The 26,728-nt window shown below is 47.3% G+C and overlaps 1 protein-coding gene across 1 annotated transcript in view; it reads right to left on the bottom strand.

Annotated features, from left to right (window-relative positions):
• The window catches only part of Txndc5 (thioredoxin domain containing 5), a 28,452-nt gene extending 12,331 nt beyond the window's left edge, over window positions 1-16,121 (bottom strand). Inside the window, exons 1-4 of the mRNA XM_021180023.3 lie at window positions 15,821-16,121; window positions 10,929-11,078; window positions 6,404-6,509; window positions 350-446 (exon numbers count right to left, since the gene is read on the bottom strand). Coding sequence (XP_021035682.1) covers window positions 350-446; window positions 6,404-6,509; window positions 10,929-11,078; window positions 15,821-16,041 — 574 coding nt within the window. The 5' untranslated portion in view covers window positions 16,042-16,121. The remainder of the gene's footprint in view (window positions 1-349; window positions 447-6,403; window positions 6,510-10,928; window positions 11,079-15,820) is intronic.
• Between the last annotated feature and the right edge of the window lie 10,607 nt (window positions 16,122-26,728).

Here is a 26,728-nt window from a genome sequence, read left to right as displayed (position 1 = left end):
CACCTAATCTGATTCATAGTTTTAACAGTCCTACTACACTGTTTAAACAAGTAAGAAACGTGCTTCTCTCGGCCTCCAACAAATAAACAAGTCCATGCCATTAATAAAGACTTTCTTAGCCAAGGCTGTTGTGAGTGCCTAGTGTGCTCTCAACTTTAGCAGAGGCGTAGGCCAGGCATGTCTACAAGGACGAAAAAGGAGGAAATACATCGTAAAGAGCGGGCTCATTAAGCAACAGTCCAAATGGTGCTGAAGAGACAAAGTGAGCTGTGACTAGATATTGCTATGAGTTCTCAGATAGCAAGAGGAAAAGCCAGCCCTGAGCTGTGGTCACCAGTCCCATCCTTACCTTGAGAAACATGCAGCTCAAAGTTGTTGGCTGAGAGCTCATACAACCCCTGTTTGAGCTCAGGGGCTCTGGGTGGTTCCGCTTCCGGTTCTGGTGTCTAATAGGAAGAAGAAAATCAATAAATAGTAGGTTTGTACCTGAGGATGCAATTGAGGCGTGGAGGAGGACCAGGCCTTGTTGATTAGAATCTAAAAATGTCTATCTGCCCTCCTGTCTATCTCACACCTGTGTTGAACAAGGCCAGACAGGAAGTTACCCCGCCAAGAAGAACTCTGGGTGCTTTAGCACAAGGCCCACCCTACTGGCCTGAGCCCCAGGGCAGTTGTCTCCACCCCAAATTCAACCAACCAAAGAAACCAACTGAAGTCTGTACACCCAGGAAACCATGCCCTCTTCCTGAATCTGATCTGAGATTCCCCACAGGATTCAAAGTAAATTCCCAATGAGCCTCTCTACACAGGAAGGAGCCAAGACACAAAGGTGGGTAAACAGGCAAACCTGGAGGCAAAATCACAAGGGTCCTGGTGACCCTCAGCTCCTACGCAGGGCAGGGAGAGCATGCGGAGAAGCAGCCACTAAAGACCAACAGAAAGGTCAGTCATAAGAACCCAGAACTCAACAAGCAAGAGGAACCAGGGAAAGGGACCAAGGGAGGCCCTGTGAGCTAAACCTTAAGGTAATTCCTGAGACAAGGTTTGGGACAGAAGGGCACAGCCTTGCAAAGGATCTTCTGCCAGGACAGGGGCCATCCCTTACTGACGGTGACACACCCCCAGAGCCCACGCTTGAAATCATGGATAGAACCAAGCCCTGTATCTACTTCATTTCCTGAGTATGTGTGCCCATGACAGTTGAATTTATAAGTGAAGCACAATGAGGGATTTAATAATAACTAATAAAATAGAAATCACAACAATGTACTATAATAAAAGCTATTTAAAACTTGAGTAGCTCCGGCCTTGTTCCCATCACACGCTGGAGGAGCCTCAGCCAGTCCAAGCCACTTCATCATCATAACCATGAACACCAAGGCTAAGCTCCAAGAGCCACAGCCCATGCCCAAAGCCAGAGCCGCTGACACCATGCCAGGTACCACAGGCAACAGAGGCCCAGGCAGCGTCTGCCATGAGGATCAGACGTAATCCCAAGGAAGAAATGGAGAACAGTGGAACAGTTCAATATAAGAAACAGATACGTCCTCACCAACAGAAGCATGCAGCAGATCACCACACTGGAGAACCTGGGAAGAGCCTTCACAGTGTGGGGGACAGAAAGACACTGCAGCTTGATGTTTTGAAGGAGAAATGTTACAGGAAATATGCAATTGACCACATATAACCTTAGAGATGCTGGCTGCCTTGTAGAGGTCCTCCTCATGATTCCGACAGAACTTCTGGGATACTGAGAGTGGGAAAAGGAGGCGAGATGCAGAGCTCACGACACCAGCCCTACCACAGGTGACAGTTCTCACTGTACTGCATGTGTGGAGTCCACCGAACACACAATTCCAGCAGCAGAGGCAAGTGATGGGGAAGGGTATGCTAACAATCAGGGCTCAGCAGAGCAAGGGACTCCAGTAAGACGGAACACATATGGGGTTACAGGTGACAACTCCACAAGGCCGGCCCTCTTCACCACAGAGAGCCTAGAGAGGATGACAGTGAAGAGGACAAGGAAAACTAAGGAGGTAAGATCAAGGTCGGCAGACACCTCATCACAAGTACAAGCGTATTTACTAACATGGCTGCCCGGTGAACCTACCACAAGAGGCCACAGAGACCAACACAGCTGATCTCTAGCTGAGAAGTCGTCTGTCTGCTCCCAAGGCCAAGCAGGGCAGGGCGGTGTAAAGGCTGGCTTACCAACTCTACCAACAAGAGCATAGTCATCCAACAAGCACAAACAATATAAAACGCCAGCAGTAAGACATGAACAAAGCAGCTAGAGAGATGGCTCAGCAAGCAGCTCGTGTGCATTGTTCTTGCACAGGACCAGAGTGTGGTTCCCGACACCCACTCAGACAGCTCGCAGCCACTGGGAACACCAGCTCCTCTGACCTCCAAGGCAACTGAACACATGTGCACGTACCTCCACACAAGCATATATATATACATAATGAAAAGTATACATACATACATACATACATACATACATACATACATACATGTTAAAAGAACTGAACAGAAGAACAGGGCTGAAGACCCGATAGTTGCTCTTTGCCCGTGACCACATACACTAGACCTCTCAGATCTGCCTACGCAGCATGCACATTCCAGCATAGTTACCTTTCAGGAATGACAAACATTGTTTTAAAAAGCCATTTTTTTTCCTCAATACACTTTAAAATGTTCTTAAATTGCTTCATATCTAGTCAAATTGAGATTTTTTTTTAAGAGCTTCACTTTTAATTTAAATAAAAGCTGATGTTCCAGTTTGCTTTCTGTTGTTGCAGCAAACACTATGACCCCAATCTAACTTGGGGAAGAAAGGATTTCATTGGCTTATACGTTCACATCACAGCCCGTCAGTGAGAGAAGTGTTGCAGAGGTCATGGAGGCCCACTGCCTACTGATTTCCTCAGCTTGCTTTCTTACACAACCCAGAACAACCTGCCCAGAAATGGCCCTGCCCCTCAGGGAGCTGGGCCCTCCCACATTAATGATTAATCAAAGAAATGTCCCACAGGCTGGCTCACAACCCAATTTTATGGAAACATTTTCTCAGTTAATTCATTCTTCCTGGGGAGGTGGGAATAAGGGGGCTGGTAGTGTGGGGGGGTGTGACACTCAGAGGGGGGCTTCCTCTTGAGAAGGGGAAGGTGGAATGGGGGAGAGGACTTAAATGAGGGGTGGAGGGGGTGGCGGGCAGTTGATATTGGAATGTAAAGTGAATTAATGAATGAATGAAAAAAATAAAATAAACAAACCTCTCCTCCCTGGTTAAGTGGTCAAAGTTGTGTCAGGTTTGTGTCAAGTTGACAAAGACAATCATGACTTTGTTTACATTACAGATTCAACTTCCTTAACCCTAACCACAAATATTCCAAAACCTGATCTCTTTTGCATTCCAACAGGCACCAACAATGGAGAACCCACACTGGCCTCACATCACAGGCTGAAGTCAAAAAGTAGGCACACTAAACAGATTGTACAAAGATGACCTTTGGGCTGTATGTAAACGGCACATATAACAAAACTATGAGACATCAGTGAATTTCATGTCTAGACGTGGGGTCCACCCCACACCATCTTATTACATAGATGCGAACATTTCAAAATACAATCCCCTGACATCCACACCCAGCCCATGCACATGGATACAAATTAACCACGTGTAATTAAAAAAGAATAATAAAAAGAATAACCTATCCGTCTATTTTGCCCTCTGACTCCAGGAGCAGAACAAGGACATCCTAGAAAAAGGCCTCTTTAGTGCAAAGTTTATTTTTAAAGGTTTTTTTTTTTTGGGGGGGGGAGACTATTATCTCTTATCTAAAGCATTTCACGCTTGCCTCACACCTACCCCTCCAGAAAAAGAACATTTTCACAGAGTAAACATTTCTGCTTCAACGAGAAACCCCACCTGGCCCTGCAGCTTTCCAGCAAGACAGAGATGCAAATTTACTGGGAAGCTTGTGGCTTCCTCCAGTTACCTAAAATGAACGCATTCCCCAGGCAACTGTTAACACTATGAACACAGTGCTGGATGTTTTGGATGTGAGCACGGTAGCACTAGAGGAGGAGCAGAGCTTCTGATGAGCTGGGCCATCCAGAGTAAAGAACAAGATTCCACACCTTTCAAGATGGCACTGAGCGCTAGGATCACATGACGCCATAGACCCGCCCCTTCCACTCAGTACGCAGCTCCAACACAATAAAGTAGCCTCAAGTAACCGTCTCATACTCATATTGTGCAACTCAGTTCCAGGTGTACTCAGAACTCCCGGTGCTCTTGACGGTCACCAGAGATGTGAAAGGAGGGAATGCTGGCTTCTAGTCCAGCCCCAGCCACCCACACGGCAGCATAAACCATCAAAGTCTACTCGGTCTTAAACCAACCATCCACGCACAGAAGGATGAGTAATGGAATCGTCTATGGTGAGCGTTACGACTTAAGACACAATGAAGATTTCCATATCGGCTTAGGAAGTTAGGCTCTGACGGTGATCTGATGGCGCCTGCACACAGAATGATGCAGGAAGACACTGGAGCACTTGGGTCAAGGTTTCCATTATTAGTCCAGCTGGGTAAGGCCTGGAAAACTGAGGACCAAGAAGCAAAGAAAAGAGCTACACTAAGGACAGCCAGTGGGAGCAAGCCCGAGGGAGCTATGGGACCTGGGGAATCAGGAGAAAGCGCTGGCTCAAATGGGAGATTCTGGGGTGGGCCTCATCCTGACTCCAGGCAGTAGAAGCCAGCCACTGGTACAAACACATGGCTGCTCACTGCAGCTCATGAGACGGTGACATAGTGTCTATGCTACAAAGCAGAAAGTACATGTCTGTGAGAATAGGCCCTGAAATATTTACAGATGACACTCCCTGAGATGTACGCATGAGCGATGGAGGGGAAGGGGAGACAGGCTGGCAAGACAGTGAAAATGGGACCTTTCTATGTGTTTGAGTATTTGTAATACTAAGAAACTTTTCAAGTTATCGTCGGTCAGTTCTAAGAAAGGTGCTTAAATAGACTGGGAGAAGCTCTCACAGCCTGGCACTTCTGCATCCCCTGAATGGAGTAGAGAAAACTGAAATCAAAGTCAAGCCACAAGCAATTGGACAGGACAGGACACTGCTGTTTGCAAGTATGACCACCATTGGTGGTCTGCTCAACAAAAGGACAGCTGCTCTTACATTCAGTATAATGGAAGGCGTGAAAGCAGATAACTGCTGTAGATGGTCTCCATGACAAAGCCATCTGAAACAGCCTCCAAGGAATGTGAGCTGCCTTGCCTGCTCCAGCTGCCACCTAAATAACTCAGAATGGAGTGGAAACCTAAAATCATTTGTAGTGGTTTGTATATGCTTGGCCCAGGAAGTGACACTACTAGAGGGTATGGTCCTATTGGAGGAGGTATGGCCTTGCTGGAGTGGGTGTGTCACTGTGGGCGTGAACTTTAAGACCCTCACACTCTAGCTGCCTGGAAGCCAGTATTCTGCTGGCAGCCTTCAGATGAAGATGCAGAACTCTCAGCTCCTCCTGCACCATCCCTGCCTGGATGCTGCCATGGCCCTGTCTTGATGATACTGGATTGAACCTCTGAACCTATTAGCCAGCCCCAATTAAATGTTGTCCTCATAAGAGTTGCCTTGGTCATGGTGTCTGTTCATAGCAGTAAATTAACTAAGACACCATTCATATAAAAAATTACTAGAACCCTAAGGAAATTGTGGTAAACCACTTAAAGAAAAAAGTAGATAAATGAAAGGTAGTTACTGAGCTACAAAAGGAGAAATTGCAAACAGGAGCAGGGATGGAAGCATGGTGGCACATACCTGTAATCCCAGCTGTGGGGAGGCAAGGGGCGGGGGGCAGGGGTGGGGGTGGAGGATCCTGAGTTCAAGGTCAGCCTGGGCTACACAGTGAAAAACACATTAAACAAGAAGAGAAACCTGAGGACTGTAGATATGGAACTAAAGAATATTAGGAAGAATTTGTATGTGGTTCTTCCCCAAGAAAACCAAGACCAGGTCTTCGCAAGACCAATATGATAGAGTGCCTGTTCCAAACAGCCAGTCTGAAAGTCTGCGGTTGTCCTGGCAACAGGAGTGTACCCAACAGAAGAGGCCAACGTAGAAATGCCATCATTTACTTCTTCTAAGGATGATTCCTGTTTACTCTTGTACTCAGGAGAGCCTGCTTGTGTGTGTGTGTGGGGGGGGGGGGGGGCGCTATGCTGTGTCCTTGAGCTCCTGTGCGCAAATTTGAACTCTTTGGCCAACCAGAAAGGGCACAAGCAGAGAAGGTCTATTTGCAACTTCAAAAGAATTGAAACTTCAGCATTTCACCTCTTCAGGCCTCTGGGCAGTAAAGGGAGGGAGGAGGGGACACTCACGGCTGGTTCCTCGTTCAGTGTCTGCAGCATCCAGTTTTCCAGTGTTTCAAAGTCTCTAGGACCCTGGTACTTCACTGCTTCTTGTCCGGGCTTAAAAAACTTCAGGCTGAAAGAAGAGCAAGGGATTAGAAAGAGCAGAAGTTGGAAAGTTTAAAAGCTGCCCTGGGTAGCGAGCAAACGGGAATGGAGCGACCAGGGGCTGCCACTCAAGCAAAACTCCAACGAGGAAACAAAAACCATGCTGCAGGAGACAGCTCAGGCGCACGTGCAGGCGCATTCGCGTGTGCATGATCCTAAACTTTCACACATTTTTGAAGTTACTCAAGGAAAATACAACAAGGTAAAAAACCAGTGCTTCTCCTAGGCTTCTCCTTCCTGGCCTCGGGCTCCTGGTCTCCCTTGTAGCTCCTCCTGCCTGTGGGTCTCTCTTAGGCCTGCAGCAGACAAAACACTGTTTTACAGTAGGTAGGCCACCATGGCAGATGGATACCCAGTCACCGATGGATCCCAATCATCAGGGCATGCCGCTGCTGCAGTCCGTCTATGCTCCTCCCTCCATCCCTCCATCCACTGCAGGTCCCTACTCTCTGTTTGCATCCCCAGAGAGGAAGAGCCTCTTCTAGTCACTGGCCTCCGAGGAATCCAGAGAGAAGAGGGAACATTCCTATGATAGTGAGTGAAAGACATCATGGGGGATGAATATCACACACCCTGGTCTTGGATCACTCCGCTCATAGCATGCCTTAGAAGAGAACTTTACCAAAGATGCTAAGACTATGCCAAAAAAATGTGGTTCCTGTCAGAAGGCACCCTCCAACCCCTCCCTGACGTGAATTGGATTTTGTGAGTTGATAACAATGTTCAGCAATAGATGTTTAGGTTCAGATGTGCATAACTGAGATGGGGGGGGGGGGGGGAGAGGAGCCATAGGCAGTGTGGTCTGCAATGATAGCCATGACTGGCTTGGCAGCCCATAAAGCACGGTCAGCCATCTATTCCCTAGAGTTATGGAGACTAAACTCCAAATTCACAGTGTAATATAGCCAATGTCTGAGGTGGCTTTCTGGATCCCCGGTGGCACCCTCTCCCTGTGTCCTCATGTGGCCCCCTGAATAATGTCCACCTCCTAATACGAACAAACTGGTATGTGTCAGCATGTTTTCTAGAACACAAACATTCAGCCCATTCACAAACAGGTAAGTTCCCCTTAAACGGAGGCTTTAAAACAGAAGAAGCCGGGGGCTGGAGAGATGACTCAGTGGTTAAGAGCACGGACTGCTCTTCCAGAGGGCCTGAGTTCAAATCCTAGCAACCACATGGTGGTTCACAACCACCTGTAATGGGATCTGATGCCCTCTCTAGTGTGTCTGAAGACAGCTACAGTGTACTCATATACATAAAGCAAATAAATAATTAAAAAAAAAAAAAAAAAAAACAGAAGAAGCCTTAAAATGAAGTTCCCTGGCTATGCAAGGAAACCAGACTAGATGGTAGAGTATTCCAAAGACTGAGGCAGGCGGATAGCTAACCCGTGGCAAGACTAGAATACACGGTTCAACCCTGTCTGGAGAAGACCTGTGAACGCTGCTCAGTACTAGACTGCTTGCTTAGCACACACAAGACACTAGGCTCCATCTCCAAAATCAGAAAAGAAAGGAAATTAACAGCGCACTGGCTAGAGTCGGCAGTTACAAGGGCAGAGTGGCCTTCTGGAGAACATGTGAGCATGCCCAGCTTCCTCGGGAGCTCAATGACCCTCAACTGGCAGCAGGGTTATATCCTCACAAACCACCCTAAGTTACAACCACTGTGAGGAGAAAGCAATCACTTACCAAACATCCTACCCAGCCTAAACCTTGCTCAGGACACATAGTCGGCCTTGGGCGTGTAAAACTACCTGACACTACAACAGTGTCCAATGCCTCCTGTACCTTACTGCACAGCGAGCAGAATGGCTGTATAGGGCTGCTTCCGCCCTATCAGGAAGGTGAAGGATCTCAAGCCAATCTATCATTAAGTCTGGGACCATCTAGACAAGGCAGGGTTAACAGCTTTAGAATTAGGCACTACACTGCGCTCCAATGAAGAACATAGAAAAGCTAGGCATGGAGGCACACACTCATAATCCCAGCCCTTTGGGGGCTGAGGCAGGTGAACCTTAAACAGAAAGTTTAAAATTAGAAGTTCCTGGGAATCTTGGCAACATAGTGAGAACCTGTTTGAAAAAAAAAATACCACTAACAAAGTCTAAGCAAGCTAAAGTATGCTGCATAATTAAAAGGTTTTGCACATACACACACACACACACACAGAGCATTGGGCCTCCCTCCCTCTGGCAGCTCTGACAAGGAAAGTTGGGGTCATGGTGACATAGAAGCAGCGTATTATATTTCTCTACCTTCCTCTCCTTCTAAGTGCCTCCCCACACCAAAGTGCAGGAAACAGATGGAGTCTCAAAATACCAGAAAGAACCAGTGCTTTGGTTGTTGTGTTCTTTGCTAAAGTTAAAATATAAGATCTTGCCAGTTTGTCTGTTTGTTTGTTGTAGGGGTTGTCTTTCCCACTCCCCTCACCCCAATTTAGTACACAAATCTCTTGTTGGATAACAAGTCTTTCCAACCTGCTTAAGTGTGAGATTCTTCCTAAGTAAGCTGAGAGGGCCCAGGGAGAGCTGGCGAGCAGTAACGACCCTCCCATTAGCCTGCAGCCTCCACTTTCTTTCTCAATTGACAGAGGTAAAGGAGTTAACAGGCAGAGTGAAGGCTACTGGCCTCAAGTTCAGCCCCCAATTTCTCTATTACAAACTTTTCACAGACACATGTGTCTCTTCCTGGGAAAGCTACAGAGAGAGGAAAAAAAATCCCCACTTGGGTGATACTCTGCAAAGCCTGTGACAAAGTGTACCATAACTGATGTGTTAGAGGTTTGATTGTGACCTCCAAAAACAAAGCAATTAAAAGCCTAACCCAAGCTGCAGATGAGGCCTCGCTCAGAACCAGGCCTTCACAGAGGTCAATGTGACTCATGTCGTCACAAGAAAGGGACATTTGAACACACATAAACATACACATGGTCTAAGGATGTAATGAGGTAATGTGGCTAATACAGTTTGGATCTGAAGTCTCTCAGGGCCCACTCGGCCAAGGCTTATTCACTAGTGCAGGGCCCCTGGAAGGTGATGGAACTTTTAAGAAGTGGGCCTAAGAGATCTCAAGTCACGGTGGGGGTGTACTCTTAAAGACGATACTGAGACCCGGGCTCCCCTCCCCTCCCTTCTCTCTCTGCTGCTCAACTAACAATAAGTGCTCTATCACACCATGGCCAAAGCCACCCTTCTGCAAGCCCAACAGCAACTGGGACAACTGACCATGGCCTGAACCCTTCAAACTGTCAATCAAGTAAGCCTTTCCTCTTTTGAGAGGGAGGAGATTGACACAAAGTTTCACTCTGGTTCAGGTTGGCCAGGAACTTACTATGTAACTTTCCTCTAAGTATCTTGAGTATTTTGCAACAGTAACAGAAAATCGAGACACCAGCAAACCAGGAGAAGCCAGAACGAAGCACAAAAAGATTTCCAAAACCAGTTTCGGAAGGAACTTGGCCTTCACAGCACCTTCACCGTCCAGAACTGTAGGGAAATCACTTTCTGTGGTTTTCAACTTTAGCCCTGTGTAAATTATCCAGTCTGCAATGCAAATACAGCAACAGAACAGGACTGAGATATCCTCTTAGGAAGCCAGTTTGTCAGCTTTCTGAGATCATCAGCTTAGAAAAAGAAACAGTGTATTTTGACTCCCTGTTTTGGACAAATGGGACCATGAGATACTTGAATTTGTTGCCTTTGGTCTACACAGCAAGGTAGAACCTAACAGACCCCTCTCCTCACAGTAGACCTGACACAAACCAACCAACCAGGGTCAAGATCACAATATCTCCTTCAAGGACACAGTTTCAGTGAACTGCCACCCACTTGGTCCCACCTCCTAAAGGTTTTATAAGCTCCGCTTAAAGAAGATCACAGCACCGCTGGGTTTTGGGGGGGACTCATCCAGACTGAAGCAGACAGTCATAATTTGTGTCATAAAGCCATGTACATGCCTGCTGCACTCTAGTTTGTCACGCTCCTTCCCAACAGACTTTATGTTAATTGAACAAAAGAAAAACTTCAGCAGTGATAAGCATTCAAAGCAGAAAGTCAAACCAAAAGTGCTAACAAAGTCTGAGCCAGCTGTGTGGCGCGTCACCTGTGGCTGGACCTCAGGCAGCCAGACCCCACTACTGCCTTGCAAATGCTCACTTTCTCAGCAACAGGAAAAGCCAACAAGAATTAGTTAAGGCTTTCCCCATGCAAAGTTCAAAAGATGTCTACAACCAACAGTGTTCAATACAGTCTTGTTTTAATAGCAGGGCCCACCTGCTTACATTCAGCACCTGGAATCTAAGAAGGAAGTTACCAGAAGCGGAGCTTGGACATGCCTTGGCCATAGACCCACACACGGAGAAAGCCCAGCCCTTCCTTACTCACGTGGGGTATCCTCGAACTCCCTGGGCAGAGCACACGTCGGAATCGGCCGTGCAGTCCACTTTGGCCACGTAGACCTTGGCATCCTCCATGCTGTTGTACTTGTCTCCCAGGTCATTCCAAGTTGGCTGCAGCCGCTGGCAGTGTCCACACCTACAAGGAAGCCAGGAGAAGGGCACACTGAGCCTCCGTTCCCAGGGTGTCCAAATGTACTACTTCAGTCTTCCCCACTGAGCAAGCAAATCCCCACCCTTTCTTCTCTCTGCAGCAGACAGATACCTCACAACGACACTGTTCTCTACATTAATCTAAATCAGGAGGCTACTGGCCCTAGTATTCTTTTTTGACCTCTACGCCAGACCCTGCCTCCTAGACTTTTAGTTTACCTCTGAGTAAACGTGTGGTATTTCTGTTTCCTGGAACGTATAGCTTGTTGTGCCCCTGGAGCTCAAGGTATGCAGTCATCCTACTGAAACCTGCCCTAAATTCTATCAGGCTGATTTCTAAGTTTCCTTCAGATCTAGTTTGGCATCACTTCCTCCAAGACAACTTCCTTGGCTCTCAGGAGACTTGGAATCCATTCTCGTTTCCTCCTCCTTTTCTGGTCATCTCCCCTGCTCGCCCAACCAGCTTTATGCTCTGTTGTAACTGTTTATTTATAAGGAAAGGCCTCCTCCACTATATAACCAAACATGTGCAAATACAAAGCAATTTCAAGAATTATCAGCTCTGCACCTTGTCTCATCAAAAGCCTTAAAATATGTACATTTAAATTTTGTATTTATTTAGACAGGTCTTGGTTATCCAAGGCTGGCTTTGAGCTATCTATGTAGCTGAGGATAACCTTGGACTTCTGACTTTCTTACCTTCACCTTCTAAGTGCTGGGATTTTAAGAATGCAGAATGCTGGAGATCAAACCAGGGCTTTATGCATGCTCGGCAAACACTGTACCATGGGAGCTACACCCCCAGTGCTCCAAACTATCTATCATTACAGAAGAGTTGGTGGTAACCTGAACATCTGCAGTTGGTAGGGTCAAACGTCTCGTGTTGACTATGTGAGTTTAAATACAAACACTTTAAAGTGTTTGTCTATGACTATCATTTGTATATAATTTATCATTTAAAACAATACTAGCAAGACTGTGGCTTCTTGCCTCTCTTCACACTACACTATAGCATCTCTCTTGTCACGGGATCTAAAGGACAGGGCTGGCCACCATCTTGCATGTATATCACATGTATGCTGTAGCACATTGGAGTTCTAAATGAGTGCAAACCACACAGCATTATGGCACAGAGCTGTTTTTTCTTTCTTTCTTTATCTAACAAACAAAGTGTTTGTGTTATAACTAATTGCTCCAATGGCTTTTAAAAGAATCCTTTTTCGAAAACAAAACAGAACAAAACAAAACTCACTCACAAGAGTGAAAGGCACTGGCAATTGTGAGCTCCCTCTCAAATACATTCTCAACAAAATCTTTAAGCTTCTTTTTTTTTTTTTTACCTGACTTCCAAAGCAGGCATCTGAAGGTGGCATTGGAAAGTCAGCATAAAGCTAATGTCTCTTCCTGGCGGGGCTTCCCTGGGCAACTAAGACAAGTCCCTGCTTTATAAAGGCCTAAATAAAATAGGACTAAAGACGGCCAGTAATTAAGGACATGTGTTACTCTTTCAGAGAACCCAGCACCCACATCAGGCAGGTCCCCATGCCTGTAGCTCTGGTTCTATGGAATATGACACCATCTTCTGACCTCCTCAACACACGTGGCACCCAAACCCACACAGATGTACACATGTGCATACATAAAAATAAACTATATAAACACATAAAAGCCCAAATATAGCATCACCCCCTTTTCTGAAGGCTTGTCAGTTATACATTCCATGCAAGTGCCAAGAAAGGAAGCACTGTCCGGTCCAAACACTTGCGCACACTAAGCACTTTGGCACTTGAAGCAGAGGAATGGGGTACCACACAGGGAAACTGTATTTGAGGATTTAACTTCTGTGAACTCAGCAAAATGAGTTCAGCAAGGTCGTGGGTGGGGAAAGAGCAGATAGCAAGGAAGAATGGAGGCCCAACGGCTCTGTAAGTGTGTACACAATGGGGCCTGTGGACTTTATGCTCCCCAGTTGGCCCATGTTCCTGTTTGCTCCTCGTGACATCTGGTGCCTAATCAAAGAAAGCAGATTGGTTCTAATGCTGGTATGGAACCCAGCTATGAGATGTTGCTGGAAGACAGATGAGTGGCTACCCTAATGGATTTATTTTCTTTCTTTCTTCCTTTCTTTCTTTCTTCTTTCTTTTCCTTTTTTAAAAAACTGGATATTTTATTTATTTATATTTCAAATGTTATCCCCTTTCTTGATTCCCCCCGCCCCAGAAGCCCCCATCCCATCCCTCCTCCTCTTGCTTCTATGAGGGTGCACTCCCACCCACCCACGCATTCCCCTACACAGGGGCATTGAGCCTTTCCAGGACCAAGGACCTCTTCTCCCACTGATGCCCGACAAGGCCATCCTCTGCTACATATACGGCTGGAGCCATGGGTCCCTCCATGTGTACTCCTTGGTTGGTGGTTTAGACCTTGGGAGCTCTGGTTGGTTGATATTGTTCTTCCTATGGGGTTGCAAACCCCTTCAGCTCCTAAGGGTTGTTCTGATGTTAGCGGAATTTGATCAGATATGCTCAGTTTAGAGTTGTAGACATCCTCTATACTCTTGAAAGGGTTCTTATGAAAACAATACAAGATTTAAAAAGAAGATAAAGGTTTAGTTCCCTCTAACCGGAGTTAATCTGACTACTTGGGGTCATCACCACACAGGCACGCCTCTCCCCACCCAGGAGGACTAAAGAGTCCACTGCTTCTCTCTAACTGGCATTTCTGGTTTGGAGCCCTTGTGGATACAGCGCCACAGAGACAACCGGCTGTATTCAGATGTGGCCTGGAGCCAAGTGACAGAACAAAGGCACCTAACCTTACCCTTGACCTCACTGTCCCTAGGTTCAGTGTGACCAGATGCTGGCACCAGATCAACAGCAGGATAATCCTGCAGCCACAAAGCTTAGAAGGAATACACAGACAGGTCAATGTTGTCACTACACAGTGTCCTTGCCCCAGCATCACACATGGACAGCTAACATCCCAGGCACTCACAGTGAGAAAGAAGTGGGGAGGGGACCCAGCATAGTCTACCTTGAGTACCATGTTGTTCTTAAAATTTTGAAATCTTAGCACTCTGTAGGCTGAGACCAACAAAGTCATGAGTTCAAGGTCAGCTTGGCTACACAGGGAGATCCTGCCTCAACTTCCCCTTATAAAACATCAAAAACCCAGCCTTCAAAGGCCATGGTGGGCTCCTACATCTCTCTAATATTTTTAGCAGAGTAGCAAGAAGCAAACAATTGAAGGCTTATCCTGGAGAGCAGCCTCGACCTAAACGTCTGTAATCCATAGAGTAAAAAAAAAAAAAAAAAAAAAGAATCTGTGGTGTATACCCCAACTGGACAAGACTAGCTGGTTATTCATTGGATATATTCTAAACTTAAAACTCCATCAGCACTGCAGAGAACCTAACCCTGCCTGCATGTCAACTTTTCTCATAAAACTAAAAACCCTTAGATTTATTCCACCGAAATCAACTCCAATTAAGTCCTGTGGTGTACTTAAGTGGAATCACTACTTTGGGACGACTTGTGCACAGAGTAACTATTAATGCCGACTGACTGTGGCAGGCAGACTCCCAGTCTTTTTTTTTTCTTTCAATGGTAGGTCTACAGACTCAAGGGGCTGTTCTTGGGAATGTAAAACAGTGTATCCCATTCCTGCATTCTTAACTGATAATGGCTGTGAGCCAAAACGATCCCCTCCCCCACAAAGTTAATTTAACACTACAGGAATTGAAATGCAGTAATAGCCCGCTCTAGGGTTATGGGCAAAGTTTCTCCCACTTTAGAAAAATACAATCAATGACTACATTGGATTCCACAGGCACATTTTTCTTAACTGCTTAACCCCCTGTCCTTAATGAGTCCCTACTGAGCTAGAGGAAGAGTACTTTGCTCAGCAATAAACACAGCCAGCACATCCCACATCTCAAGAGCCTGTGCTCTAAATACCGCTTTCTGCTGTGGACCGGAGAACTTCTTTCTCTGAGCATCTAGGCCCCAGTAGCAAAGCACTGCTATGTCTAGACTAATTCTTGGGGTACAGTTCTTCTGAGAAAGTAGTGGGGTGCACCAGGAAGCCCCAACCGAAGAATGGAAGCCTGAAGGTATGACTTTTAGGAAGAACAGTTCGACCTCACACTTTCCAAATGACCGGGCCCCAAATGAGAACAGGAGGTGAAAGAGTTAAAGACCTTGAGAATACAGCTCACATCCACTCCAGCGTGCAGCGGAGACTCCAAAACTGGCACTACGCTGGACTCCGGGGGCCGGGGAAGTCTCAGTTCCCGACCTAGCTATCTTTTCCTACCCTCGACACACAGAGTGGGCAATCACATCTTGAGGGGGCCTTAGATTTTCAATCTAACCCAATATTGATGGGCCAGCAGGAAGAACCCTTCAGGATAGGGCACGTGGACGCCGGGCTCCCGCCGCGTCCGGCCAGCACAGGAAGTTTGGGGAGCTGGGCAGGGGACAGAAGCGGAGGATGCCTGGACTCCAGCAGTGTGGCAAGGCGGAGAGGCTTTTCCGGGTCTCCCCTCGGGGCCCGCCCTTCCTAGCTCCCAGGCCGGCGGCTAGCGCCACGTCAGCGGCGAGGCCCGAGCGCGGCCCACGCCCCCGGCGCAGCCTGCGCGGCCTCGCGCCCTCTCCCCGGGGCCCGGCTCCGGATCCCTGGTCCCCGGTCCCAGATCGGGCCCCGCCGGCCTGCTGGAGCTGCAGTTACCAGGGCGCGAAGAACATGACGAAGTGCGCGGCGCTCTGGATCCCGTGCGTGAACATGTCGGCCGTATACAGGTGCTTGGCGTGCGGGTCCTGCTCGACCCCGCTGTCCGCTTCCACCTCCTGGGCCCGGGCGCCTTTGCGCGCTCCGAGCAGCAGCAGGAGCGTGGCCAGGGCCGGCAGCCCGGCCAGCGGCTGGAGGAGGCGTCCTGGGCGCGGGGGCATCGCGGCGGGGCTGGCGAGCTCTCGCTCGGGCCGCGGGTCCCCTCCGCGGCGCCGCCTCCCGCCCCGGCTCCTCCCACGACCGCAGAGCCACACCTCAATCACGCCCCCGCTCGCAGAGCCACGCCCCCTGTCCCGTCGGCTCACCTAGGCAACTTGCTGTCTTCTGCTGAAAGCCACCAGGAAGAGGTCGCTCAGGTCCTGGGGTCCTTGTGCAGCACCTCCAGCGATATCTCAGTCCGGTTCCCTTCCATCCCGCGGAGCTCATTCTCCTTCCCAAGCTCCTCATCAGCCTTTCCCTGCTAGGGACGAAGAGTCCAAGCTGCCAAGCTATGGAACAGTGGCAGCTTCTGTTGATATCTAATCAGACACCAAGAGACCCGAGAGTTCAGGACCAAGCTGAGCTGCTGTCAGCAGAAAGGAGGAAATCAAACAAACGTGTGTGGGGTTTGCGCTTGCACAAGTCAGATTCTTAGCCAAAGCTCAACTGTGATTTGAGGGCCTGGCCTCAGGGGGTGTGATGAAACCTCTTCACAAGAGCACCTCCTCTGTTATCCTGCCCTGCCTTCACTTTGAAAAGGAAAGGCAGTCAAAGTGGCCCTTCCTTCGGGCCCTGGCTAGTGCCCTGTGTGCCCTAACTCACCCTGGATAGGAAAATGAATGGCAACAGCTGTTTTGGGTGAGAGCTAACGCCTGGGCTGAGGCGCGTTGACCCACACCAACGCTCGAACTTTAAGGCAGGTGGCAATCTAAGCTCCCTGCCCTGCCTTGAGAACCTGGAGCTAAATTAGGGAGAATGAAACACTAGACACTTGAGAGAGGTCCCAGAGCTGTGCTCTGTACCGATGAAAAGGAAACTGGCATCATAAGATGTATATATGGTGATCTTTTATTGGGAAAAAGAAACGGGCGTAGTAAGAAGTGTATATGGCCGTCTTGTATCGGACTTCTGAGCAACACTTCTGAAAATCACCTGATCTTTATTAGCCTCAGCCTCCCTAAACCAAAAGCCTGGGTTAGCAACGGCTGGGGGCGGGAGGGGGGGTGGAAAGGGAGGGGCGGGGAAACTCACATCATCTATAACTATTCTCATGTTAGGTTCATCCACCTGTAAATGTTTAACCATGGTTTCCCAAACACCAAACTGCAGCATCTCTTGCTGCCCCCTCTCTTCCTTTGTGCCCTCACATTCTGAGTAAGCACAGTTCAGCCAAACACTTCTTTGGGCTTTCCTAACCTGAACAGACCTAAACTTGCCCATTGCAGGAAAGTTCTATGAGCATCCTTTGCCCACGTGATTTTGACTATGCCAATTTTTTGCTCAAACTTGAACTAGCACACCAACTCTGCCCAGTAGCCTTGGCATATAGACTAAAATAGAAATCCCTGACGCTGTCCTTGAAGGCCTCCTGTGATGTGCTCCACCATGCCTCGTGTCCTGTGAGGCTTGCTGGTGACCAGAAATCCTAGGACTCTTGCCATGTGATCTGTACTGTCAAGGTCAAAGCTTTATGCTCCTCAATACTTCTCTCACTTCATTGCTAAGACATTGCAACAGGAGATACTATGTTTATAATATCAACTCCTTTTTCACCTGCCCAAAGCTGTGTGGTTCCAGATCCCTTTGGGGGGTCAAATATCAGCTATTAACATTATGACTTGTAACAGTAGCAAAATCCTAGATTTGAAGTAGCAATGAATAGTTTTATGGTTGGGGTCACCACAACATGAGGCCCTGCCTTAGAGCGTCACAGCATTAGGAAGGTTGAGAACCACTCGCACAGACCATAGCTCTTGGAGCCCTCTCAAACGCTGGCTGTTGGTTGATGTTTCACTCTTGCGTCTCTTGCAGTTGAGACGGAAAGCACATGCCACCCTTTACCAATGTGTTCCCTTCTATCCACAGACCTTCAGCTCCCGACATATTGGATCTACTGAGTGTCGCACCATCATCTGCCCTTGCAGTTTTTGCCATCCTCCCAGGACACTCTCCTATTTCACTGAAGACTGTGGTGCCTTCCAGATGACAGAATTCCCAACAACCCTTTCCTGTCATCATCCCTGGTGACTTTGGTGATTTTGACATTTCTATCAGTAACCCCTTTATACAAGGGAATCTAGAATGTTTACTGTCTCTAATATCTGGATAAAGGTGCTAGGGTTTGGGTCTTGAATGTTCCCTCTGTGGGTCCATGTGTTGGAGACCTATCTCCAGAGTGGTGCTAGTGGAAGGGGATAGAACTTTTAGATGCAGGGTGGGAGGTTTTAAGATCATTGAAGGTGTGTCTTCAGAGGAGATCTCGGGAGCCCTACCACTCATTCCCTGCCTCCTAAGGTGAGGAGATATATTCCCACGCCGGGGAGCTGTCTAAAGCACTGAGGTGGCTATGAACACTGCCCAGAACCTCCAAGTCTGACAGTCAAATACTTTTCTTCTTTGTGTCTCAGGTATTAACTGCAGTGGCCAATTGTCCTGGTGGCTCTCTGTTACTGGTACCGTTACTGTTTCTGTCAACGTGACTCTGACTAGGAACACTCTATTGACTATGTTTCTCTGCAGCATTGATACAATGACAGGAACTCCACCTGAGTCTGCCATCCTTTTGGCTTCTCTGTTAACGGCTCAGAGCTTCGCCTCCAACTCACCTTCATTCTCTCTCTCTGTCTCTCTCTCTCTCTCTCTGTCTCTCTCTCTCTCTCTGAGACCTCATTCATCCCCATAGCTGTACACACTTCCAACGCAGACAGCACCACAAACCTTTCACTACGAAGAACTTGTCTGACCCTAGAAGGAGAGAACTCTTGCACTGTGTCTCTCTGACATGTTATCCTGTCCAGGCTCTTTAATGGGAGCACTAGTTTCTGCCATACCCTTTCCTTTCCGCAGCAGCCCTTGCTCGGTGTGTAAGCTCCACAGGGTTGAGAAGATATCTGATGCCCAGCAGGTATTGGACTCATGTTTATGACATGAATAAATGGGAAGTCCTATTTGTCTCCTCTCAGAAGCTGACTTCCTTGAGAGGGTCCTCAGAATCACAGGGAGATGTCCCAAGTAAACGAGCCATGATCATGGGGGCTATTACTGAGCAGAGGCATCATGGCCCACAGTCCTATGACTGCACTACATGGGCCTTCATGGGGTTGCAGCTCATTCCAGTGCCAGTTTGGGTTGCATGGAGAAGCCACCTAGTTACAACACTCTCTGTGCCCCAGGGCATTCCGTGAGAAGTGCGGCAGTAGTAATTACCCCTAACCAAGAGAAGCTATGGCTTTCGGTCCACCTCCTCATGGTGCCAGATACCCTAAAATAGCACGCTGACCAAAGGGAGACCCCAAAAAAGCTCAGAAACTGAGACGCTGCCACCTGAATGACTTTAACAGGTGCATCCTGAGTTATTATTGGGCTGAAAAATGCTACTTTTAAGCAGGGACCGAAAGTAAATGCATCCGGTTGTTCTAACTTAGTCAGAGCATTCTGGGGGTGCCTCTAGAGAGAGAAAATATGTTCTTTTTCTAAAAAATTAACTTTTATGATTGCTCAAATATTATTATGGAGAGGAGCAAAGAGTAGATTCTCATCATCATCAGAAACAACAAACAAACAAACAAACAAACAAACAAAACTCCAAAGAACAAAGCAATTTCCCAACCTGGAATCATGCAGGAAAATAGTCCTATTTTCAGCATTTAAAATGGTGTAAGAGACTTAATATTTACTCATTACTCACATAAGCTCTTGGTAAACACAGCCTCCTAAATAGTTAATAAGCACAGACAAACACATTATAACATAATAGATTTGAGACTCTAATGGAAGAGGAAAGCTTTTGAAATCCACGTGGGATCGGTGTGGACACAGGGGAGGCTATAAAGTTTCCCTGTTGGTTGGACTGTGACCACTGAGGTCTCTATGTTGTCTGGCAAAGTCCACGGCAGCCTGGCTGCCTCCCCCTCCCCAGCTCACTGAGTCCGTATGCTGCTGCTGGTTCTTTCTGTCCACCATGTCTCAGCTCTTTGACAACTGGACGCTTCCATGGATGCTCCCCTGGCCTCCTCCCACAGAGTCCCTGCACACAAGGCCAGCACACAATCTCACTTGGGTTCCTGGCAACCTTCCACTGGTCAGCTCGCCATTACTGATGGGCATCTCCATGGATCTGCAATGTCCTGGTTAGGCACAGAGACACAGTTCTCCCATGGTGCTTAGGAGACAGTTTTGAACGGCTGGGCTGCCTGAGTCCCAGAAGACTATTTCAAACTCAGAATCCAGGAAAATGGTTTGACTAACAGGGCGGGTCTCCATTTTGGCTGGTCTGGAATCTCATGGATCAGGAAAACAATATGGATGCCCTGGCCTAACTGCCAAGGATGAGAAGTCAGTGGTGCTGTCTCTGGTGCTCTTCTAGAAGGTTATGGCTTCACCAAAGAGCACCTGGAGGGGAGGTACTTCCTTAAGAGATGGGTTCTGGTTCAAATATGTTTGGTGAACACTGAGTTTATACCCAAAAATATATAAAATTTATTTTTATTCTCTCTGTGTGTCTGTGTCTATCTGCCTGTCTGTCTGTCTCTCTGTCTGTCTGTCTCTCTCTCTTTGTGTGTGTGTGTGTGTGTGGCGTACACAAGCCAAAGTGTGCATTTTGAGGTCATAGGACAGTTAGGGGGAGTAGATTCTCATCTTCCACCATGGTTCTGGGTATCAAACTCAGGCTGTCAGACTCATCCGAGCAAGAGCCTTTACTGGCTACTCCATTACTTCAGCCCAGGAGATCAAGTGCTTGCTGAACATGTGTTTGAACCTGTGTTCAAACCCAGCCCTGGAAGAAAGAAAGAGGGGGGACAGAAGGAGGGGGAATGACAGAGGGAGAGAAGCACTTTATTGGTGGTAAATGCAAAGAGCAAATAGGGAGGAGGGTATTAAAGGTTCAGATTCAAGATGAGAGGGTTTGGTCTTCTAAAAGATGGGAAGAAGAGCATTTGGAGGAAGAACCCTCAGCTCAAGGAAGAGCAACTGTGAAGAGCTCTAAGTAGAATGAAATGGGGGCGGCAAGTATGAGGGGTCAGGGGCACAGGACGAGGCAGTTTGCAGAGTGAACTTGGCTTCCATCCCTGAGAAGGGATGCCTTTCAAATGTCAGCTGAGTCCTGACATGATCTGACTTCCCTGTCAATGGCATCACTAGGGCAGATGTCAGGTGATCAGTGAGGGAGCTGCCCTTCTTGTGCCACAGGAGATGCATATGACTTAGGCGAGGGTGGAAGCAGTACCAGGCGATGAGAAGCAGTTGGCTCCTGTAGCCATTTTGATGTAACTGGCATCAGGATTGCTGAATGAGCAGATGCCGGCTGAGAACTGAAGGACAGAGAGGAGTTCAGGGTGACTCGCTGAGCTTAGCTACAGCAACCAGGAGAACTGAGTTGTCATCAGTGTATCTATGAAGAGACTGGATGTGAGAGCAACTTAGCACTGAACACAAGATCTGGAGATGTCTGCAGACATGTGGAGTTGGGACATGGATATTTCAGTCCAGGGAAGAGGTGTGGGCTGGGCCATTTGCCAATCATTAGGGTGGAGGTGGCATTTAAATCCATGAGTTGGGATGAGGTCACTGTGGGAATCTGGGAGGTGCAAGGGCCAAGCCCGGGGAGTTTCTCACTCTTTCAAGACCAGCAGAGGAGGAAAAGTGGGGGAAAGGCTGAGAAGGAGCAAGCAGGGAAGCAGGAGGAAGGCTTTATCTCTGTTGTCCAAAAGGAGACATGAGTGAACAGCTGTTTCAAATCTACCAGCAGAGCTTGTCCCAGCCCATGCCGAGTGACTTGGTTTTGCAGAAGGCTATTGACTTGAACTGGGTTCCTACACAAGGCAAACAGCCCAAACCAACACACAAGTTAGCTGCAGTGACTAAGCTTTGGTTGGTTGCTGGAGGCCCTGGAGCCAATTATCTAATTAAGCTGTAATCTACTGACTGATTGGCTGAGTAAACTGTAGCCAATGAAGTCTATACCTCACTTCTGTTTTCCTATAAATGCTGACAGATGACATTGTTGCTTGGAGGTGCCAGTGTCTGCTAGCTGCCTGGTTTGTGGAGCATTCTTGTTTTTACATTGTTTGGATAAACTCCACTAGCTGGATGTGGACACTCGCGCGCGCGCGCGCACACACACACACACAGAGAGAGAGAGAGAGAGAGAGAGAGAGAGAGAGAGAACCCAAGCACCTGGGAGGGTGCAGGCAAGGGGATCAAGAATTCAAGATCTCACTTAATTACATATCAAATATGATGGCAGCCCGGGCTACATGAAATTTTGTTACAAAAAAAAAAAGAAAGAAAGAAAGAAAGAAAAACAAAAACAAGTAGACAAAATCCACTGGGTTTATTCAGTCTAAGGAAGGTTCCCTTGGAACAGTTTGATCATTGTGAGTGCTTCCAGTCACAGTTATATGTGTCTGAATTCAGACAACACTCGGACATCCTGTCCTATGAGAGGAAATAGAATAAGGACTCTGGGTTGGGCAATGTGCAGGTCAATGGTGACCGTGAGAACAGTAGTTTCCGGAGGTGCAGAGCCATGGGGGACAGTGAAGGTACATGGCACATTCAAGAACTTATCTTGCTAAGCAAAAGAAAGTAATGAGGGGACCAGGAGGGTTTTATTAACATGAAGGAAGATCCACATGGTTTTGCAACACAAGAATGAAGCCCAGAAACTGACCAAGTGGACAGGGATATCACCAGATGAATGGGAGGCAAGTCCAGCTCTGCTCATAGCACAGTCACCTGTGATGTGAGTGGACCCAGTGGTAAGCAGGGGCCCAAAGAGATGGGTGGATGACAGGTTTGGGAGCTTGCATCTGTCCTCCTCCAGTGTCTTCCACTTTCTTACTTCAGTGAATATCTGGGGTGAGAACTGAGGACAGAAGACATATTTGAGGTTTAGGAGGGTGGAGAAGGTGTGAAATGGAGGACTAGAAATGAAAGGGGCAGTGAACAGATCAGGGTAGTTTAACATTATTGCCGGGTATCTTTGAGGATCCACTTGAGACCACTGTAGCATCCCAGGTATGTTCAGATGTGTGGTTCATCCCTGATGCATACAGAGAGATGGCTTTACCCATCCTGTGACATGGCCATGTGGAGTAGCAGAGGCAGAGAGGCCACAGTGATGGCATGAGAAGAGACACAATACTGGCCTATGTAATCTAAGTTAGTCAAATGTTGCAGTTGATGTCTTAGAAGTTGTAATACTCAGCCGCAAACATAGACTGCGTGATTTCATTCCGTCTTTGATCTGTTAGTAATCTTCAGTGACTCAGTTTACCCACTGAGACATCAGAGTAGACATGGGTTAGTCAGCTTCCTTCTATGACAGGTACTTGAAATAATTTAATTATAAAAGGCAAGGTTTGCTTTGGCTGTTCGCACCTGGCTCTGGGCCCCGAGGTGACACGCACATCATGATGTCATGGCAGGAGCACTCGCTAAAGCAATGCCACTCACCTCATGACTGGGAAGCAAAGAAGAAAAAAGGAGGGGCTGCCAGCCCCTTTGTGCACACACCCTTAAGGACCTAAGGATAGACCCTGCAATACTTTGTTTCTTAGTTTTGTCTGGCACACAATGGTATTGCTGCAGGGGAGATCAAGGCATTAACTCATAAACTAGAGGCGCAATTAAAACATGGCCGGGGAATTGGCCCAGTTACTGAAATACTCACCATGCTAGCATGAGGCCTCAGTTCCAGTCCCCAGCACCCATATATAAAGGACATGGTGGCATAGACCAGCGGTCATCACACTGGGGAGGCAGAGACTAGAGGAACCTGGAGTCCACTGACCAACTAGCCTTGTCAAATTGGGGAAGTCACCATTCAGTAAGAGACCTTATCTCCAATAAGTAAAATGATGATGGTGATAAATAATGATGATGATGATAATAATAATAGTAATTATATGGAGAGTGACAGAGGAAGACACCCAGCATCAACCTTTGTCCTCCACGCATGCATGCACAAACTCATGAATATGTATGCACAAGCACACCACATACACACTTGAATTTGAATTTTGTGCAGTAAACATATCTTCATACCACTTTTGTAATTATAATCTTAGAGATGATTTCCTTGCTGCTATCTGTCATTAGTTATTTTAAATTCAAGTAAAGTTTATCATTGAATATGGTGGTGCGTTCCTGGAATCCCAGCACCTAGAAGGCTTAGGCAGAAAAACTAGGAGTTGAAGGGCAGGCTTTGTTACATGGAGAGTTTAGGGCTAGCCTGGGCTACATAAGCCCCTTGAGAGACAGAGAAAGAGACAAAGAGAGAGAGAAAGACAGAGAGACAGAGACAGAGAGAGAGGATTAAATAAAGGGACAAATACAACTAGGCATCAAATTCAATAAAACCTCTGTGCGGCATGGTCCTATTTATAAGTATTAAATTGACTTTTGGGGACAGTGGTCTCTAGAACATTCTATTTACTTGAGCACAATGGGTGCTCAGAAGCATCTCTGCTTCTTTCTTATACTTTCTATAGTCCTTAAATTGATGATTAACAATATAGCTTTTTTTCATAAAGATCAACCTGCTTTGTTCCTCTAGTTTACACTTAGTTTTGCAAAGAATATGCTCTGACTCATTTACTTTTTAATTTCTTTTTCATATTATATGATTTCTCCCTTCCTAAGTAGCTTTCCATATAGATAATATAATTTGGCTATTATTCATCTTTAAAAGGTTCAAGAACAATATTGATGTCTACCAACTTAAAGAGCAGAGCATCCCCAAACTGAAACGTCTATGGAGCATCTTTGAATAAGCTCACTATAGCCCATTCTTTCTACCTCTCTAGTTTATGTTTTTAACGTGTATGTTCAAGGTATTCATTGCTTTATGCTGCTGCAAAGCTGTGTGCTGGTTACTAACCTGCTTCAGTCTGGGGACAGAGCACACTCACAGGCAGCAAGTGACACAAAGCTGGTTAATTATTTTCAGATAAGCAGTAAGGGACAAAGAAAGCCTAGTACCCACTGTGTACCAGTACCCAGCCTAGTACCCACTGTGTACCAGTACCCAGCCTAGTACCCACTGTGTACCAGTACCCAGCCTAGCACTCACTGTGTACCAGGTCCCACCCTAGCATCCACTGTGTGCCAGTACCCAGCCTAGCACTCACTGTACACAGTACTTAGTCTACCACCGACTGTGTACAGTAAGTACCCAACCTAGCTGTGTACAATATCCATCCCAGCACCCAATTGTGTACACTAGTACCCAAGCCTGAAGATTAGCAGGTACAGTCTAGGCCACACTTGTTGCTCTTGTTTCACAGGTGAGGGCAGAAGAAGCCTGCCTGCCTGAGTGAGATACCTCAGGGCCCAAGTGACTTTTTCTGTTGCTCTTTGAAGGAAGTGCCTCCTGGAGAGGGGAGTAGCTATCTATTCCAGGAGGCTCCTTCTTAAGTCAAGATGGTACCTTGAACACCTGAAGGACTAAGGCGTGCATGTACTCCCGCGCGCACGCGCACATACACAGAGGGGGAGAGAGAGAGAGGTGGGTGGTTCTATGTACTTCATTCGGGTATTCGCTGCAGTCCTGGGTTTACACTGTGATCAGTTACTGGGTTTACTGCGCCTTCCTCACAAGGCTCTCAAACATTTGGGGACACCCATTTGCACCCAAAGGCCAAAGGAGGACTTTAAGTCTCCCCCTCTATCACTATCCACTGAGCTTGGGGCTTGCTGTTTTCCCTCTAGGCTGGCAGCCCTCAAGCCCCTGGAGTCTTCCTGTCTCTGCTGAGTCCCCAACGCTGCAGTTACAGGTGCATGGTAAAGTCACATGGGTGCTGGAGATCTGAACTGGAAACCTCACGCTGGCACAAGTGCTCCTACCCACTGAGCCGTTTCCTCAGCCTGAGTTCTCAGATTTTAGTGTGCATACAGATCACACAGAGAGCTTGATACATTTCAGGTTCTTATTTAGTGGGTCTGAGATTATGCCCAGGACTTCGTGTGTGTGTGTGTGTGTGTGTGTGTGTTACTTTTTAAAATCAACTAAATTCGTTCTTAGGAAGTCTCATTCATGTATATAATGTGTTCTGATTGTTCTCACTCATGGCTCCTCATATCTTCCTCCATCCTGTCCTGTCCTACCCACCTCTTCCCACACTCCTGTGTTTGTGTTTTAAGTCCTTCTAGGTTTGATCACAGTTGTCCCTGTGGCCTTGGCATTGGATCTATCCATTGGCATCTGATGATTTCGTCAGTATGTATACAAAAGAAGATCGTGGCCCCCACTCCCAATATCTACCAGGCAGGAACAGCTCAGTAGTCAGAGGTAGGGGCCGGCAGCCTGTCCACCATTGGCAACTTGCTAGCAGGAGGGCCGGGCCTGGATGGTGCGGTGCCCATCACAGTTCCCTGGGGTTTCTGAGAAGTCCCCCAGGTGACAGGATTCTGCTGGACTGGGGAGCACAGTTTGAGTGGCTCCAGATTACATCTCTGCCCACTCTTCCCTCCTTGAAGAATACCTAGGTGCATATTCACAGGCTGTGGCTCTCACTGAACTGGATCACTCTGAATATCTCTGCTCTTCATAGCTGAAGGACAGCCTGACTGGAAGGAGTTTGGGATCACAAATATTTCCCCTCAATGATGCTTCACTGCCTTTTGTACTATATTGTGAAAATTAGG

Source organism: Mus caroli, unplaced genomic scaffold (genome assembly GCF_978045245.1).
Source record: "Mus caroli unplaced genomic scaffold, Mus_caroli_1 scaffold_15, whole genome shotgun sequence".
In the NCBI taxonomy this organism is placed as follows: Eukaryota; Metazoa; Chordata; class Mammalia; order Rodentia; family Muridae; genus Mus; species Mus caroli.
The sequence above is the reverse complement of the archived record's forward strand: the minus strand, read 5'-3'. Positions and strand labels throughout refer to the sequence as shown.